The sequence below is a fragment of the Choloepus didactylus genome, chromosome 3, assembly GCF_015220235.1.
Source record: "Choloepus didactylus isolate mChoDid1 chromosome 3, mChoDid1.pri, whole genome shotgun sequence".
Classification (NCBI taxonomy): domain Eukaryota; kingdom Metazoa; phylum Chordata; class Mammalia; order Pilosa; family Megalonychidae; genus Choloepus; species Choloepus didactylus.
In genome coordinates, this window is record NC_051309.1 from 152,054,109 (window position 1) to 152,074,211 (window position 20,103).

The window sequence follows — 20,103 nt, forward strand, 5'->3', positions numbered from 1 at the left end:
CTTGAAAAATTTAAGTCAATGTTAAGCCCAATCTCATGGACTAAGACTCATCAGGAGGCAAGAAAAGATGAAGCTACTGACCATCATTAGGGCACATGCTTTGAAGTCCTGCTCACTTCCCCAAAGCAATATGATAGACTGATGCCATATATTCCTGCCCAATCCTGTTCTGACCAAAAGGCAGATATTTGTAAGGCAAAATGTTTGAGTATGGCCCTAGGTACTAAAAAAAACTAATCTACTCAGTTTTATGGAACCCTTTTCTAATCAGGAGATGTAACTGATAATCATATCAGGGACAATCATATTAATTCATGTCTTTACAGTATGAAGTTATAATAAAGAATATTTCAGAGTTGGAAAGGAATATAAAAGACATCTAGTTTGAATACTGTATTAGTTAGGGTTCTCTAGGGAAACAGAATCAATGAGAGGTGTCTCTGATTATCAAATTGTAAAAGTGACTCACGCAACTGTGGGTATGCACGAGTCCAAATTCTGTAGAGCCGTCAACAAACTGTCAACTCCAAGGAAGATGTCCGATGAACTCCTCACGAAATGAACCGGCAACTTCAACGAACTCCTCAGGAAATTAACTGGGATCTTCGATGAACATGTCCGATGAACTCCTCAGGAAACAAACCGGCAACTTCAACAAACTCCTCAGGAAATGCTTCACTGGGCAGCCAAAGAAGAAGGGAAGGTCCTCTATCTGTCTTGCTTATAATTCTTCCACTGATTAATTGGATTAAATCCAGCCAATTGCATTCTCTCATTGTGGAAGGCACACCCTTTGGTGAGTCATCAGTCACAGCTGCAGTCAATTGACTGATGATTTAATAAACCAGCCTCAAACATCCTCACAGCAATTGTTAGGCCAGTGTTTTCTTGACCAGACAGGTGGGTCACCTGGCCAAGTTGACACATGAACCTAACCATCACAGTCCACCCCTTGTCAACTTGGCAGTTATACACATCACCTAAAACCATATCTTCAAAATGAACATTACAGCTTATGCCATATGATAAGGGGATAAGACAGAGAAGAAAGCAAAGATATTTGCTTTACAGACAAATACAAACATAATCATAACAAAATGAGGAGGAAATAGTCATGTCATCATAGTCCTCGTTTCTGTAACTGGTCACGTGGCCGTAGTTCATATTTATCACCACCTTCTTCCACTACCCATTCCATGTTCCCTTTACCCTCAGCAAGCACTTCAGCTGGCTGTGGTTCTTTGCCTGGTGGGTTGACCCAAACCTTCATTCCTGAAGTTTCTTGGCCATTGGTAGTCCTGCCTGGATTGGGTTGTTGCAGTTTTCCATTGACTTGAATCACAGGGCATGGTAGTACTAAGAGACACCCTAGGGGATCTCCTGTATTCCAGGAAAACTCTTCTTTACTTCCATTGTGTAGTTGCAGTGCTCTTTCCCCTTGATAGTCAGGATCAATCACCCCAGCCAATACAGTAATCCCCTTCCCTGCCTGTTGATTCAGAGGCATAAGAAGCCCAATGTGGCCAGGTGGCAGTCTTAACTTCTAGTTCAATGGAATTATTGTTGTGTTTCCTGGTGGAAGCACTCTTTCTTTTGGAACCAAGACCTGTAGACCAGCAGAGCTTAAGCTTGCAGGGACAGGAAGCAAAAATTTACCTAGTGGACCACTAGGAGTGATAGTGAGTGGTGCCACTCCTGTGTCCACCCCTTGATTCCTGGACCCATGAATCTTGCCTATGGGAGAAACAGCACCATAGAGTGGATGCTGATTCAGAGCATACACAGCCTCCTGGAGAACACTGCCCCAACCCTGCAAGGTATTGCCACCTAGTTGGCACCATAATTGAGTCTTCAACAGGCCATTCCACCGTTCTATCAACCCAGCTGCCTCTGGATGATGGGGAACATGGTAAGACCACAGAATTCCATGAGCATGTGCCCATTCCCTCACTCCATTTGCTGTGAAGTGGGTTCCTTGATCCGAAGCAATGCTGTGTGGAATACCATGATGATGGATAAGGCATTCGTAAGTCCACGGATAGTAGTTTTGGCAGAAGCATGTCATGCAGGGAAGGCAAACCCGTATCCGGAGTATGTGTCTATTCCAGTAAGAACAAATCACTGCCCCTTCCATGATGGAAGTGGTCCAATGTAATCAACCTGCCACCAGGTAGTAGGCTGATCACCTCGGGGAATGGCACCATATTGGGGACTGAGTGTGGGTTTCTGCTGCTGGCAGATTGGACACTCAGCAGTGGCTGTGGCCAGGTCAGCCTTGGTGGGTGAAAGTCCATGTTGCTGAGCCCATGCATAACCTTCCTCCCTACCACCATGACCACTTTGTTCATGAGCCCATTGGGCAATGACAGAAGTTGCTGGGGAAAGAGGCTGATTGGTATCCACCAAACAGGTCATTTTATCCACTTGGTTATTAAAATCTTCTGCTGCTGAAGTCACCCTCTGGTGAGCATTCACATGGGACACAAATATCTTCATGTTGTTTGCCCACTCAGAAAGGTCTATCCATATACCCCTTCCCCAGACTTCTTTGTCACCAATTTTCCAGTCATATTCCTTTCAAGTCCCTGACCATCCAGCCAAACCATTAGCAACCACCCAGGAATCAGTATACAGACGCACCTCTGGCCAGTCCTCCTTCCAAGCAAAGTGAACAACCAGGTGCACTGCTCGAAGTTCTGCCCACTGGGAGGATTTCCCCTCACTACCGTCCTTCAGGAACATCCCAGAAAGGGGCTGCAGTGCTGCAGCTGTCCACTTTCAGGTGGTGCCTGCATATCGTGCAGAACCATCTGTAAACCAGGCCCAAGTCTTCTCTTCCTCAGTCAACTGACTGTAAGGAACTCCCCAAGATGCCATAGCTATGGGCTGGGAAAGAGAAGGTAAGGTGGAAGGAGTGGGGGCCATGGGCATTTGGGCCACTTCATCATGTAACTTACTTGTACCTTCAGGACCTGCTCGAGCTCTATTTCATATATACCATTTCCATTTTATGATGGAGCGCTGCTATGCACGCCCAACTTTATGGCCTGGTGGGTCAGACAACACCCAGCTCATGATAGGTAACTCAGGTCTCACGGTAACTTGGAGGCCCATGCATGGTTAAGCATTCTGTCTCTACTAAGGCCCAGTAGCAGGCCAAAAGCTGTTTCTCAAATGGAGAGTTATCTGCAGAGGATGGTAAAGCTTTACTCCAAAATCCTAAGGGCCTGCGTTGTGATTCTCCTATAGGAGCCTGCCAAAGGCTCCAAACAGCATCTCTATTTGCCACTGACACTTCCAGCACCATTGGGTCAACAGGATCATATGGTCCAAGTGGCAGAGCAGCTTGCACAGCAGACTGGACCTGTCGCAGAGCCTCATCTTGTTCCAGTCCCCACTCAAAACTAGAAGCTTTTCTAGTCACTCAGTAAATGGGCCAGAGTAGCACACCTAAATGAGGAATATGTTGTCTCCAAAACCCAAAGAGGCCAACTAAGCGTTGTGCCTCTCTTTTGGTTGTAGGAGGGGCCAGATGCAACAGCTTATCCTTCACCTTAGAAGGAATTATCTCGACAGGCCCCACACCACTGGTCACCTAGAAATTTTACTGAGGTGGAAGGCCCCTGTATTTTTGTTGGATTTATCTCCCATCCTCTGCCATGCAAATACCTTACCAACAAATCTACAGTAGTTGCTACTTCTTGCTCACTAGGTCCAATCAATATGCTATCATCAATATAATGGACCAGTGTGATGTCTTGTGGGAGGGAGAAATGATCAAGATCCCTGTGGACAATATTATGACATAGGGCTGGAGAGCCGATATAACCCTGAGGTAGCACAGGGAATGTAAACTGCTGGCCTTGCCAGCTGAATGCAAACTGTTTCTGGTGGTCCTTACTGACAGCAATTGAGAAAAAAGCATTTGCCAGATCAATAGCTGCATACCAGGTACCAGGGGATGTGTTGATTTGCTCAAGCAATGATACCACATCTGGAACAGCAGCTGCAATTGGAGTCACCACCTGGTTAGGCTTACGATAATCCACAGTCATCCTCCAAGACCCATCTGTTTTCTGCACAGGCCAAATAGGAGAGTTGAATGGGGATGTGCTGGGAATCACCACCCCTGCATCCTTCAAGTCTTTAAGAACGGCATTAATCTCTGCAATCCCTCCAGGAATCCAGTATTGCTTCTGGTTCACTATTTTGCTAGGCAGGGGCAGTTCTAGTGGCTTCCACTTGGCCTTTCCCACCATAATAGCCTTCACTCCAGGAATCAGGGAACCAATGTGAGGATTCTGCCAGTTGCTGAGTATGTCTATTCCAATTACGCATTCTGGCACTGGGGAAATAACCACAGAATGGGTCTGGGGACCCACTGGACCCACTGTGAGATGGACCTGAGCTAAAACTCCATCAATCACCTGACCTCCATAAGCTCCAACTCTGACTGGTGGACCAGAGTGATGTTTTGGGTCTCCAGGAATTAATGTCACTTCTGAACCAGTGTCTAATAATCCACGAAATATGTGATCATTTCCTTTTCCCCAATGCACAGTCACCCTGGTAAAAGGCCATAGGTCCCCCTGGGGAAGGCTGGGAGGAAGATTAACAGTATAAATTTTTGGCAGTGTAACAGGGTCCTTCCCCAAGGGTACCTGGCCTTCCCTTCATTCAAGGGGCTCTGGATCTGTAAACTGTCTCAAGTCCGGGAATCGATAAAGGGGCCGTGACTCTCTGTTTTTGCAATTCAAGGGAGACTTTCATTCACATGACCTAGAATTCTTCTGCCTATATAGTTCAAACAAGAATTTAGTCGATTGCCCATCTATTTTACTACTTGGTACTCCATGATCCACTAGCCAACGCCGTAAGTCTCTGGTGAGTCATATTATTTTGATTGCTGCTTTGAGCCTGTTTTCCATTATGGTAGCCATGCCCACCTTGTCTGTGGCAATTAACTGCAGCCACTTGGCTTCTACCGACTCGGGACCCGATTATCCCCATTGTGTTTAAGGATTCCAGCTCAGTGACAGCAGTTCCTACAGTAATATCTGACCTACAGAGAAGGGCAACTACAGAGCTCTTCAGGGATGATGGAGCTAATCTCACAAATTTATTCCTTACAGTCCTGGTAAAAGGTGTGTCCTCTGGACATTCCAGGGCTGTGTGAGCAGGTCTTCCATGATAAATCCACTCTAACATTCCAATCTCTCTAAGCCTTTGAATCCCCTCCTCCACATTGTACCAGGGCAGTTCTGGCATTTCAACCTCTGGTAATGCTGGCCACCTTTTGATCCATGTTTCAGCCAGCCACCCAAACAAACCGTTAACACCCTTTCTAACCCCTCGAGCTACAACACTGAACACAGAATCTCTGCTTAGTGGGCCCATATCAGTAAATTCAGCCTGATCCAACCTTATATTCCTTCCACCATTATCCCACACTCTTAATATCCATTCCCACGCATATTCCCCTGGTTTCTGTCTGTATAAGTTGGAAAACTCATACAGTTCCTTTGGAATATAGCATACCTCTTCATGGGTCACACTTTGTATCTCACCCTTTGGGGCTTGTTGGGACTTGAGCCTAGTTATAGGTCTTGAAGCAAAAACTGGTGGTGGGGGTGGGTCATGAAAAGAGTTAGAATTATCTCTCAAGCCATTCACCTCAGGACATTCTGTTGCATTTTCATCTCTTAAAACAGGATTAATCTCTCCAGACAAAGGAGTGAGGGCTGCTTCCTCAGGGGAGGTGATTATAGGATTAGCAGGCACTGAAGGGTTAATCTCCTTAGGTGGGGGTTGGGTGGCAGGCTCCTTAGGTAGAGAAGCTGTTTCCCCAGGACAGCCCTCTACAGGTAAATCTAACAATGACCCAGCAGAATCCAGGGTTCCAATGTCCTCACTGCCACTATTATCAATCCATATGTCCCCATCCCAAGTTTCCGGATCCCATTCTTTTCCAATCAATGCCTTCACTTTAACAGCAGACACCCTGAGAGGTTGAGATTTTAGTTTACGTTGTAAATCTGCTACTCGCACAATGAGAGCCTGTGTCTGGTTCTCAGAAACTTCCAGTCTGCAGGCAAAGGAAATAAGATTTCCTTTCAGGGCACACATGGAAACCTTTACATCTGTCATACGGCGTTTAAGTTTTGAATTTGAAGCCTTTAGCTCATCCCTTTCTCTTACAACTTTATCCAAAGTATCTAAGAACAGCCAGCCAACATCATTATACCTCTTAATACTGCAAAACTCTGTGAAGGTGTCGAAAACACTGTCACCCAGAGCCTTGCTTTGTACTAGAGTATGATTAGGAGAATCAAATGGTGCTATTTTGCATATTTCCTTTGCCAACTCATGCCATGACTGTCAGTGCCCTCTTGATTATTGAAAATAGAGTCATTAGTGCCTCTGAATCTAATCAGAGTAGAAAACAAACTGTAAAAGCCCATTTTAAGATTCTGTTTCTCAAGAACCACTCCCGGTACCAAGTTGTATTAGTTAGGGTTCTCTAGGGAAACAGAATCAATGAGAGGTGTCTCTGATTATCAAATTGTAAAAGTGACTCACGCAACTGTGGGTATGCATGAGTCCAAATTCTGTACAGCAAACTTTCAACTCCAACGAAGATGTCCGATGAACTCCTCAGGAAACGAACAGGCAACTTCGACAAACTCCTCAGGAAATGCTTCACTGGACAGCCGAAGAAGAAGTGAAGGTCCTCTATCTGTCTTGCTTGTAAGTCTTCAACTGATTAATTGGATTAAATCCAGCCAATTGCATTCTCTCATTGTGGAAGGCAAGCCCTTTGGTGAGTCATCAGTCACAGCTGCAGTCAATTGACTGATGATTTAATAAACGAGTCTGTTGGTTTATTAACCAGCCTCAAACGTCCTCACAGCAATTGTTAGGCCAGTGTTTGCTTGACCAGACAGCTGGGTCACCTGGCCAAGTTGACACATGAACCTAACCATCACAAATACCTATCTGACAACTGAATTCTCCCCATCAAGTGGTTTTCCAGTTCATGCTTAAAAATCAACAATTGTCAGAACACTCACAACTTTCCATTCCATCCCAGAACAAATGTTCTCTTCAGGTCTGTGATTTTAATCACCATATATCTAAATCCCTATGATAATGAGAACTGGTACATAATAGACCTCTCCACTTCCCACAAAAATGCTGTTGAATAGAATGAGGATCACTTCTTCTAAAATGCACATATCTGGGATCTTTTACACTTTAATTGCAAAGATTCCATTATATGATAAATGTCAAATTCAGGACAGGACTTAAAGCAAGCAAGAAAAGGGTATATGTTAGACTGGGATACACAAAAGGGATTTAACACTGTTGCCAATGTTTTAATTAAGTGGTAGGTACATGTATATTTGTTCTATTCTTCAAAGGTTTTTGCATGTTTAAATATTGCATTACACATTTTTTAAAAGAAAAAAAGCTTCCATTATAAAGCCCTTTATTCTTTTTTTTTTCTTTTTTTCCCCTTATTCTTATATACATTTAGTTGTACAGGCTCAGATCATTACGTTTGAGGTAGCTACTATGACACACAAGGCCTGGAACACTGATTGTCCACGATGCCAATGGAAATGGAAACCAACAATTGTTTTTGTGCAGTATTAAAATCACAGAAAAAATTTCAAGGTAAGTTTTACTTACCATAAGTTAGTCCCTAAAGAGATCAGACCAAGAGAAAAATACTAAACTTCTGCTGCCTCGTCCAAAGGAACAAACTATAATATTCCTACCATATAACTGACCTAATGGCCACAAGCCTAGATACATACCTAAAAAATTCAACAAATTAGGGATGGAATTCATTCAGGACTGGCTGTTTTGAGTCTCCCCCAGGCCACGGTAAAATCCACAAGTTTACAGAAATACGCATAGAGAATGGATAGCAATAATGACTCTACCTCCTTCTTAAATAACATTGTTTCAGGCACCGGGCTTCTTTTAATCCCAAGAAAGAAAGAATAGCTATGCAACCACCTTAATCTCTATTACATTTTAGCTTGGTATAGGTAATAAGCATACCTACAGCCAACATCTGTAGAGGCAGACAATTAAGTGAAATGTGAACTGAACAGTTAACTAGATAATAGGGAACGGTGAATTACAACTGATGAACTAAGGAATTCACTCTTCATTTCCAGTACTCACTATTTTGGAAATATTTAAAAATTTGTGTAAAAAAAAACTTTACTTTAAACTCTTAAAAGACTTTCCATTGCCTTTAGATAAGGCCCAACAAACACATATATAACTCACAAAGCACTCAACAATTAGATTTTTTGTATGTACCTCTTTACCTCATCTTAATCACTTTTCCTTCTCATAATCAACATTCTAGCCATACTGAATTCCTTGCATCAACTCAAACATGCCATGTTGTCTCTCCTCCAGATTTTCAGTCATGCTGGGTTCCCTCTTGTTGATATACTCTCTGCCTGGCTAATTATTTCAAACCCTTCAAGTCTGTTTAAATGTCACTTCCTCGGGAAGGCATTCTCTGACAGACATTTCCTACTGTTCATGCTCATAAAACTTTGAATTAATTCTATCATAACACTCATTATATATTATTATAATAATATGTTTAACTGTTCATCTTTTTGACAAAGAGGAAAGCCCAGTGAGGGCAAAGACAGGGTCTTGTTTACTGGCACACTTGCAGGTCCTCAGTCAGTCTCTGCTGGATAGACAGACTGCTGAATGAATGTATGAATTCTCCTAGAGATATGTTGTAAAGCATTCCTATTTAAACATCAAGAATCTTCAGTGCTCCCTACTTGGCAACACTTGAAATCTTATTTGCTATGTGTTTAAAATTCTATATAATCCAGATTTTCCCTCTGCTCAGTCCGAATTAATAAAACTGTATTACTTAGACATAGTGCTGATAGCAAAACTGAAAGTTAACTAGTGTTTTAAAAAAAGTTTCTCTGGAGTATAAATAAAGAAATGTTATTGATTTCCAAAACCAAAAAACATTATCCTTCAATGAAAATAGTCATTATCTCTTTCCTTTTATATAAAATAGATATTTCTTGGAAAGCAAATAAAAACCACTTAAAATCATTCCTTTTCACTTCTGCTTTATTAATTGGCAAGGTAGTTCTTTGCTTTTGACTATTATTTTCTCCTTCATATAAGTAATAATCTGGAACACAAAACCAAGTTCTCTAAAAATCAGTGGCTATTTTAAAGAGCTCTTAGTGAATCTCTTTTAAAACGATATTTTTAAAAGGAGACACTTCATTTCTTTTGCTTTTTAGATCACAGAATACAACTAGAAAGTGATAATTACAATAAAACTCCATTATTTATTGATTTTAAAAGTAAATGTCATATTAAAATATATTTCCATCTTCTATTCTCTCCATAATCTAATATTATAATTACTTTGTATACTTTTAAACAAAAGTTAAATGACTTTTTAAATACCTTCTCTTAAAAGATAGTCAAGAATTTAGAAATATTCAGCACAAATTGGGACTTCCACAACTGCAACTCACCTCCCATTTTCATAATCCTGATATTTTCATGTCCAATTCCCAGTATATGAAAAATGCAAGATTCATAATTGCATGATCCTATATTTCACTGACTCTAAGATGCACATTTTTTTCACATTTTGGCATCTCTGAAATTGGAATACATCATATAATTGATGCTGTCTTAAAATGTGTAATTGTTGGCATTTTTTTTCTTTTAGTGGTATAAAAATAATGTTTCATACAATTGGCATCTTAGGCTAAATGAAATAAAGTCATTAAAATATTAACTAAATTTTTTCTAATAATCCTTTCTAACTGATTTAAAAGGGAAAATCACCGTTCACTTATAATTCAAACAATTCTAGAATCAGAACTAAATGAACTTAAGATTCATATCCTCCCTTTTTAGAAAACTTATGACTGGTGAAATTCAAGAAAATGAGATAATTTGAGAAAATACTTTTAAATAGCTTTTAGGAAAAGGTCTAAATAGAAGCAGAAACCAGAGAAATGAAAGAAAAAAAATACTTAAAGATGTTCAGTGAGTCATGAAACAGATGAGAGCTTTATCAATAAAAAGAAACAATTCCAGGAACATGGCAGATTACTCAGCACACTGTTTAGGAGAAAAAATACTATTACATTATTTCTCCCTCCTTAAGAAAGAATCATTGTCATTTTTTAAACAAAAATATGGTATAGCTAGTTGAAATAATTTTAATCGTATGTAAAATTGTAAACATTCTTAATAAATTAAAAACCAACCTACCAGTATTGTCTTCCTTCTGGCTCAATCTGTTTCAACTTCAGGTAATCCTAGGATTAGGGGCTCCTTTTCAGATCCCCAGTTTTTCATGTCGATCTTCTACCTCCCTGTGGCAACAATATTTTCTAATTAAAAGAGTCGTTTTGTGCCACAGGGAGGATTTCTGATGGTACAATAAATAAAAAAAAAATCACAGCTTGTCATGAAGTCAAATTAGTCCTTAGATTCTTTAAAAAAGAAACCTAGCTCATCTTATTTTTCTAGAGAGAAATTTGGTTGTATTATTAAAAACTGCATTTTAAAAACCTAAATGTTCATTTAGTCAAAAAGAAAAGCACTGCTTTCTTGTTGAATTATATAAAAATTTTCATCATCTATCTTTTCTACTAACTCTAAACACAATTTTGTTGATCACTAAAACTTTCTAAGTCTTGATAATAACTTTAATAAGACCAACTTTTTGTGTTTTGATACCTAGTTAAGATGCAAAATCTTGCCTCCAGTGATCAGAAGAGAGGAGGAAGCTACCAGACCACTTTAAAGCCAATGTTTATCATTAAAGATTAATAAGCCCACTTGTATTATGTAACATGATATCAATTATGCTTAAAATGTACATTAAAAAAGACTGGAAGGAAAGGCCAAAAAAAGCAGCAGTTATTGTCCCTTTGCTGGTAAGATTATGGGTGATTTTCATTATTTATTCCTTGCAATACTCCCCAGTTTTTCCAATGAGGATGTATTGCTTTTATTTTAAAAGAAAAAAAAAATTTAAGTATAAGCAAGAAAGCTTAACACTTGCTATGATTTTAGGACAAAGTTGATGTAAGCATGGCAACATTACGGCTTTGATATAATATTCTGGATGACTATATTTATGTTTTTTGGATGACAACCTTTTTATATTTTAAACCCCAAAGTATTCAATAAATAGCATATAAGCAAAAACAGAAATATATTTAAGATTTTCATAGATCATCCTTGATTATACTGAATTAAAATTCAATTTGATTCAGTTTATATTTCCTAACCAGTCACTATGTGTTCAACACGATACTGGACAAAAGAAAAAACTATGGTCTCTGTCTTCAAGGGGCTTATATTCATATTGGAAAAACAAAAGGAATACACATACAAGAATAGTATAAGATAGTAAATGATCAAGTGCCTAAATCTAGATGGGATAAAAGAAGATCAGAGAAGGGAGTGTGCAGTGTAGTCCACAGTTGTGAAAAGTTTTATGTAGTTGGGCTTTAAAGAATGGATAATACCTGAGCACATTCCAGATAGGGGAAAACTGTATTTGAGCAAAAGCTCAGAAGCATAAACAGTACAGTCGATGCAAGGGGCAGCAAGGAAAATAGCTAGGGGAATACAGTGTTTCAGCAGATAAATCCAGGTTACTGAGGGTCTGCTTCTGGATGATTCCATTGGTTACTGGATTTAGCAGAGGAGTGACCTTTGAAATCTAATAAACAAAGACATTCACGGAGAATAAATGTAGATTCCAGAATACATTAAGTTAAAGAAAAATGACAAGGAAAAAAGTACAGATTGAGGTATAAAGCATTTGTTTAAAAAAAAAAAAGGGGGGATGTGAAAGGAAAGAGAGAAATACAATAGAGAAGTAAACAAACAAATGCTCTGTTTTAATTTATAAAAGACCTGTCCATAAGGAAAGGTACTAATGAAGTTAAGGTAACACTTATGGAGCACTCACTACGTCGCAAGTACTGTGTTAGGGGCTTTCATATTTATTTTATGTAGTTCTCACAACCCTGAATTCCTGTTTTTCAATAGGGAAACTGAGACTCTGAAAGGTTAAATACTATGAAGCAGTAAAGGGGAAACTTGAAACCAGGACTAACTAATTTAAGTTAACATTTTTCTCTTTTCTACTAAATAGAGCTAAACAGAAAGCTAAAAAGAAAAAGAAAAAGAAAAAGCTCAGTAATGGTAGTGCCAGATTTTCTACCATATTTGGCCATTCTTTGGCTCTTCTTCCTGTTTCTCAAAATTTAAACATTTCCTAAGGTTAATTCCTTACTTCTGTGCCCTTTGTTTTCTATGACAGAAAGACAAATACAGAATTTAAATACCTTCCCTCCTTGAGAAAATATTTCAAATACAGCAGGGACCCACTGTGGAAGCATGAGCTGGCTCTGCACCAAGCCAGTGAGAGGAAGGGAAGGGGGCAGCCAGAGCTGTGGAAATTTCATTTATTTCCATGGGTTGATTCTCAAATCAGTCTCTCCCTCACCACCTTTTTTTTTTTTCTAACTAAGCTTCAGTTTTACTAGACTCTTCCATTTTCCCCTCCCTCCAGATGTGTTCTCCACCTCTCTTCACCCTGTTCTCTGTTGCAGGAGACTGACTTTATCAATAGGGCTCTCATGGTTTCAGATTGGGATTGGTCAGTGCAAAGCCCCGGCGGCAGATTAAAGGAAGGAAGGAAAAGGAGATGAGGGGACTCATTCCTTGGCCCCCTCCCTATGGCATAGCCCTTCAGACATCCGTGTCCTTCTATCAAAGGTCCCACATTCTCCCAACAATCACCTTGATTCTCTCTCCAGGACTCTCTTCTGAGTTCCAGTAACCACTCCTTCACCTTGGCCCTTTCAAAGAAGGCAAACAGCTCTGCTACTGCTAGCTACTGAGCACTGCCCTATCTCTTGTGGTCTCCCCTACATCCTGCCCACTAATGCTTTATTAAACCATTCCTTAAATTATCCTAATTTGAGTGTGCCATCTCTTTTGTGATAGGACGCAGACTATATATACTTGTGCGTATTTATATGCCTAAACATATCCCCTTAGATGTTCTGCCTCAACTCAAAATCAACTATTACCAGACTTACCTGCTTCCCTCAGTCTTGCCTTTCTCAAATCCTTATATGATACTCTCCATGACTTAGTTGAAAATACTCATAACGTTTCACTTAACTATGCATCTCCTCATCTGTCACGTCAATTTCTGCTGGATCTTTAGTAGATCATATATAAGTCCCTTCTGTTCCTACTGCTACTACATTGTTTTAATATTGCTCAAGTCATACACTTTGACTCAAACTGCAATACACAGTCTTCCTGCCTCATCTCTTCCCCTACAATCCATCCTGTATTGACTGAGATATTAATTTCTAGTATCTCAAAAATTTTCAAGTCTTTCTGCCCCCTATATGCCTGATTATTAACTCCTGAGATTCAATTCACAATCTAGTCACAATTCTTAATGGAACCTCCTACCAATGTCTTATTTACTCAGTATCTTCTAAACGTGCCTGGAATTTCAATATTCTACCCATTTATTAATCACATCTCCATCAGTCTATAATGCCTTTTGTCTACCTCCTATTTGTTCACCGAAATCCTACCATCAGTCCTCCTTCTTTATCCCTTTCTCTAAAATATTCCCAAATCCAGTAAATTGGACTTTCCTCTTATAAAAATGTATTTGAATTTGTAAACAACACTCATTTGACTCTTCAATGCTTTGGATTTTAAATATGATATATATCTTATCTCCATGACCAAACTGCTCTTTTGAGAGAAAAAAAAAATGTTGAAAATAGTGCTTTGCGCATATATTTACTGATATAAACGAAAGTGGAGGATAAGGGGATAAAAATAGTAATAGATCTCTGTTCAGGTGAAAGGTGAAGAAGCAGGTCCTAGACAGCGCAATCTTTTTAATAGTCATAAACGATTTCCATCAAAACTTATCCATTACTGAGTGCACTGGTATCACGCTAACTTTTTAGAGGATAATCTGTATCAACCTTTCAATATTTCTATAGTTTAAAAACTGAACATAAAAACAGCATTTTCAAGATGACAGTATCTTTATAGGAAATCCAAGGGACTTCCCTCTTCCCCCGACTCACCACATCCTTCTATCCAGCAGATCCCAGAACTGGTGGAGGCTGCAACCACTGAGAAAGATATTCCAGGCCTCCCAGAGTCAAGACCACCCTTCATCCATGCTTAAATACTATTCTTCAAAGGCTCTTTATGATTACTAATCTGTAGTTATTGTCACAAAGCCACAAAGTACTTTATAGGTTTAGATGAATGTGCCTATTTTTAAAGTTTCAAAACATATTTTTTTTTTCCTTATAAAATTTAAGAGAAAATTACTATTACACAAAAGCTCTGTGAGGGAAATATAGACTATTATTTTAGCCTAAAAAGATGAAGCTAAATATCCCATAATAACTACTAACAAAATGTAGAAATCATTTTATACACAAAATAATGAAAACTGATCGATATAAATCATTATAGGATTTTAGAACTCCTACCTTGATGACATCATGAATGTTGTTTGTGGTATGAATATATATATATGGGTATATAGGAATAAAAGAAGAAAAACTTCAATGTGAACAAGCAGAGAATTGACATGACAGGTTGATAATAATTACGAACTGATATAAACTAAATTATAATGTAGAAGCATTCCACGATGTGCTTCCTAGATGTTCAGAAGGAAGCCTTACTCTATGCAGATCTATATAGACAACATTTCCCTAAATTCATCAAGTAAAAACTGCTATAGTCTTCCTGTGAATATTTATTTCTTTTTCTTCCCTATCAGCTTCTTCTCCAAAACCTAGACATATCTGGAATTTAACTTACAAGTTTATATCATCACAAGAAATCAACCTGACCCTAATCTACTACCCAAAATGAGACATGTATTAGGAGAAATCATAACAACCTTTGTTCCTCTAAATATGTTCTAGATGTCAGAAGCATAAAAATTTATTCAGACTCATTTTAAAATGCATTTGCTTCTTTAAAAAGAGACAAAGTTAAGCTATGAATATTAACAAGTCTTATAAGGTTAAATTAAAATTCATGAACCATAAAACAAAAAGAAAACTTAAAAAATTAAAATTAAAAAAATAATTCATGAACCAGATGGAATCAAATACGAAAGATGAACTTCTGAGGTACTTGTATTATACAAGTCTAGAATAACATAAAGTATTTACTAACAGCATTTCCCTTTACAGTTGAGGAAAAATAATCTAAAAAATACTACCAAATATTCAAAAATCACTGAAACATCATCAACTGTTCATTTACCCAAACTTTGCTTATCTTCCTTTTTAATAGCCCTTCAAATGACATCATTACCCTCGGAGTTCAAGAAGACTAAGAAAATAAAATCCCTTAAGTGGATTATACTTGTTTCCTATTTGGAATTACGTTTTCATATGAGTTACTTTAAATTAATGAAATTTTCACAATCAATTGTACAACCAATAATATTAGGCTGACCTGCTCTGGTATTTTAATGTGAGAAACATCTTAATTTACCTACTTAATTCAAATTCAGCACTGTAGTTTTAATTCTTTTCCGTTTCCAATCTTCTACCAAAATTATGGTCTTCTTTGTTTGTTTAATCAAAATATCTTCTAGAACTTTCAAATACGATCTACTTTTTTTTTCATTCAACTTCAGCTATCACTCTCTTTTTCTTGTGTTATTTGTGTTCTGTTTACTTATATTCCTATAATAATTGGAGTTACAATACCACTCCAAAATACCATCCTATATAATACTTTTAGCTGTTCTACCTATATTTTTCCTCAGAAAGAATATTCATCTCTGCCACTATACTTCTATTTCTCAGACTAGAAAACTTTCAAAACTCAAAAAAAAGGACATGTACCTTTCTGCCACTTGCATAATCTACTGTAAATCAGGTACCACCCAGACTATACTCATGAAGCCTATGTAAAGTGTTTGGCTACCTATTTTGATAAAACAAATTGATTACCACTTCACCTGGGGTTTCCTGGCACTCTTGTCATAATTTTTCTGAAAAGTAAAGTAACTTCAAACCATTGAAGTCAACAACAAAAAAAAAATTGGAGGAAGAACAGTTTTAAATTGCATGAAGCTAACAGTCCTAGGAAATGTTACTGGATCTCAATAGCAGAAGGACATCAAATATCAAAATTCTTAATTATGAGTTTGTTACATTCATAGAAATTTATCTTAAAATTTAAAAATTTTTACTAGGGTTGGAAACCAAGTATTGGGATTCTTCCATTAATAGCTAAGGATAAATTTTAATGTCAAATTAAAAATAGTGTCTATAATCCTTCTGGTAAAAACTGGATTTTCTTTATGATCAATGGCAAAAATGAAAAGATTTCTCCAAGAATTATACATACTAATCCCCAATTAAATGTGTAGCTATCTCACCAAAGACAGACTGAAATACTAAGATTTTTAAGAAGACAAAAAGGGAAGGGGAATCTGATAGACTACTACAAAGAAGCTTAAGGGAAGGGGAATCTGATGGACTACTACAAAGATGCTTAAGGGAAGGGGAATCCAATAAGACTACTACAAAGATGCTTCTGATTGGAAAAAAAAAAAAGAAAGAAATCTTGCTGCGCCATCAATACTGATTCAAAGAAACTTAATCTGCTACAGTATGAGAATACCATATCTATTTTTAACAGAAAAAAAATTACCCTCATATACTAGTTAAGTTCTATAAGTAAATAACAACTAGTGAGTATTTGCACTCCCTGGAAAAAATACTAAAGATAATTTTATAATTATTAAGCCATAATTTTGTTCTTAGGGTCCATGATATGAGACTCTGTTATACTTCAAAGAACTATAATGCAGAACCCTTATATCTACATAAATTTGCTTAAACAAGAGATTTTCACTGGTTTCCAAGCTATACTAGGTAGCATTAAAAAGAGGTTCTTCAGTATATTTTTTCTTCTGGAAATAGTAATGTTGAAGCTTAGAAAATGAAAAGGTTATAAATAATAAACATTTTATAAGATGTCTACCTGTTTCCACATTCTCGGTCTCAACTTCTTGTTCTTCTGCCACATCTTGCATCATGTAAGTCTCATCATCATAAACCAGAACCTGGGCTGCATAGCCCTGCTCTAATCTGGCACTTGGAACTGGCTCCACAATCACTGCTGGATATTCAGAAACCTTTCCACTTTCCTATAAGAGCAAATTTAAAAAACAATCAATATTTTTATTCATAAATTCTGGATTCATTTATAAACCCTTGAGTTCACACAGTCTCAAGCAATCCACACAATGAGTTTCAAGAATTATAAATAGAATGTAAAAACCAAAACAAGAAATGGAAAGGGCTAATTTTAATAACTTTCTTCAAGTCTCAAGAGGTAATGCAGATGAAAATTTTTAAAAAGACTTTAGGATTCAGATGGCAGATTAAAAACATGCACGTAATTTCATGAAAGCCCACTAAAACAGCTGTAAAAGACTTTACAGGAGCAGAGAAAATAGTAAAGAACAACAAAATCTTATAAGACTGAAAGCAGACTGATGAGTATTAAGTGTCTTAGACCTGGGAAACCCAAATTTATACTGACAGTAGAAAAAGCTGAAAAACAACACAATTTACAAGGGAGAATCCACAGAAGGTAACATCAATTACTTCTGGAAAAGGAGGAGAAGCAGCTGGTAGGGAAAGAAGAAGGGGTTAAAACAAGAAAGATTCCATGAAAACTGTCTGAGAAGCACTTTGATTCCTAGACCCTCTCCCTCCACCAGGATGATGGGCAGCCAGCCCTCCCCTACCTCTGCAAAGGCTGGAGATTACTTTCAGGAGAGGGGAAAGCAAGAGAGTATTTACGATATAATTAGGGACATTTCCTAATATCAAACCAAAACAGTTTCTAATTGGCTTTTTAGCTCCCCACTTTTAACAATGAACAGTCAAGTGTTATTAGATATTCGAGGGAAAGCCTCTAACAGAATAAACATATACATATATATGCACATACATATATTCATATTCCTCACAGAGATAAGAGAAGATACTGTATCTATAAAACAAGGACAGAATATAATTTAATAAAGAACATTAAAAAACAAAGTTCTTAGAAATTAAAAAGTTGATAACCGAAATGAAAAAATACAGGCTTCGAAGATAAAATTAAGGCAATCATCCAGGAAGCAGAGAAAAAAGACAAATCAATGGAAAATAGAAAAGTTAAGAATATTATTGGACCAGTCCAGGAGGTCCAATATTGAGTAACAGGAGTTCTGGAAAAAGAAAACAGGAATAAAATAACCAAGCAAGAAAGAAAAATAAAGGTTTGGAAAGAAATGAAAGAAGTAATTCAAGAACATTTTCTAGAGCTAAAGCATATGATCTGCCTTTGAAAGGGCCCACCAAGTATCTAGTATAAAAAATTAAGGGAGAGCTATGCTGAGGCATACCATTATGAAATATCGCCATATTGGGGGCAAAAAAATTTCTAGAAAGAAAATACAGGTCACATAACAAAGGATCAGAACTCAGGATGACTTCAGTCTTCTCAATGGCCATATTGGAAGCAAGATGATGATGGAGCAATTTCTTCAAAATTATGAAGGAAAATTACTTCTAACCTAGAATTCTTCATCCAATCAAGCCATCTTATTTTTTTAGAGTAAGGATATTTTCTTAGGCATGAAAGATCTCAAAACATTTACCTCCCATGAATCTTTTCTCAAGAAGCAATTGGAGAGTGTATTCAATCAAAACGAGAGTAAATTTTTTAAAAAGACAACAACTTAGAATACTAGAAATAGGAAATTCAACACAGGAGAGAAACAATAGGAATCTTCAGGAGGCTAGTGTACCAGGTTTAAAGGGCAACCAGTCCATATGGTAGCCATGTGACTCCTGAAGCAGCCTGATGAGCTGTTATCACCAAGATAACCACTGACATAAAAGTTCCTAAAGACAGAATGCCCAGGTAAGCCTGGTCCAGATTTTATCCATATTTGTCTTGATGTACCGTCTCACTCTTCCTTGCCCTGCTGCCTGGATCAGCTGCAAACACTCACTTCATCTCTCAGATGTGTTCTGGTTTGACCTATTCCTAAGTGTTGTTGGAAGACCATAATGAGCTTAGAGACAAAAAATTAAAAGAACAGTATTCACTCCATGGGACCATGTGCCTGCTGAAGGAACGAACAGACAACACCTAGTTTATACTGTAGCACTGCCAGATGCCCAACAAGGATGTTCCCTGTAACTAACTCATGACCTGGCTCACTGATTACCTGAGTAGAAGCTCTTGAAACTCAGTGAACCCAATGCAAAACTGTTCAGCTATCTTCTGGAAACGTTTATCTAATTAAGATAATATTGCTCTTTCCTAACTCAGCTTGGTAAACTATTCATTTTTTTCAAAATAAACAATACATTGCTTAGGAATATATCCACAAGAGAGGATAAAAGCATAAAGAAAAGTAAAGGAATGCTAACACATAAGTTAGGATATTGGCACTTCTGGGAAGAGGAACAGGGATATGAGAAAGGGACACAGTATTCTAGAAAACAGCAATTTTGATTTCTTAATCTGAGCAACAGGCAATGTGTATCTTTTTATTCTTAGACTTTATATATATGTATATATACACAAACATAGAACATGTATTATACAGCCTTCATTTTGTATGAAACATTTCACAAAAAATTTAAATAAATTACAACAAAAGCCACAAAAAATTGAAAAAAACAGAGTACATTCTTAATATTAACATAGAATTTCTTACTCTATATAGTGCAAAAAACTGAGTCTAATATTTTAAGGTTAAAAAAAAAATGTTCTCCCAAATTAGATATACAAATAGTTGAATAGTCCATGTTTATTGGCTCAGCTGTACAACCACAGCCTACAGGTAGCACCACCTAGCTAAAAAATAGCTGCATATGAGAAACATGGGATAGGTGAAGACTGATAAGTTCTTCACTCATTAAAAAATCAAGAGAGCAAATCAGGAGTAGT

The 20,103-nt window shown here is 37.6% G+C and overlaps 1 protein-coding gene across 10 annotated transcripts in view; it reads right to left on the minus strand.

Moving 5' to 3' along the window:
* The window catches only part of ELF2 (E74 like ETS transcription factor 2), a 133,837-nt gene that overhangs the window by 57,567 nt on the left and 56,167 nt on the right, over window positions 1–20,103 (minus strand). For 7 of the 10 annotated variants that reach the window (XM_037830678.1, XM_037830675.1, XM_037830677.1 and 4 more), the window contains one exon: window positions 17,128–17,293. In XM_037830678.1, the coding sequence (XP_037686606.1) occupies window positions 17,128–17,293 (166 nt within the window). Of the gene's footprint in view, window positions 1–10,302; window positions 10,463–17,127; window positions 17,294–20,103 lie in introns of those variants that run through there. The other 3 variants (XM_037830687.1, XM_037830684.1, XM_037830686.1) reach the window with 2 other exon arrangements.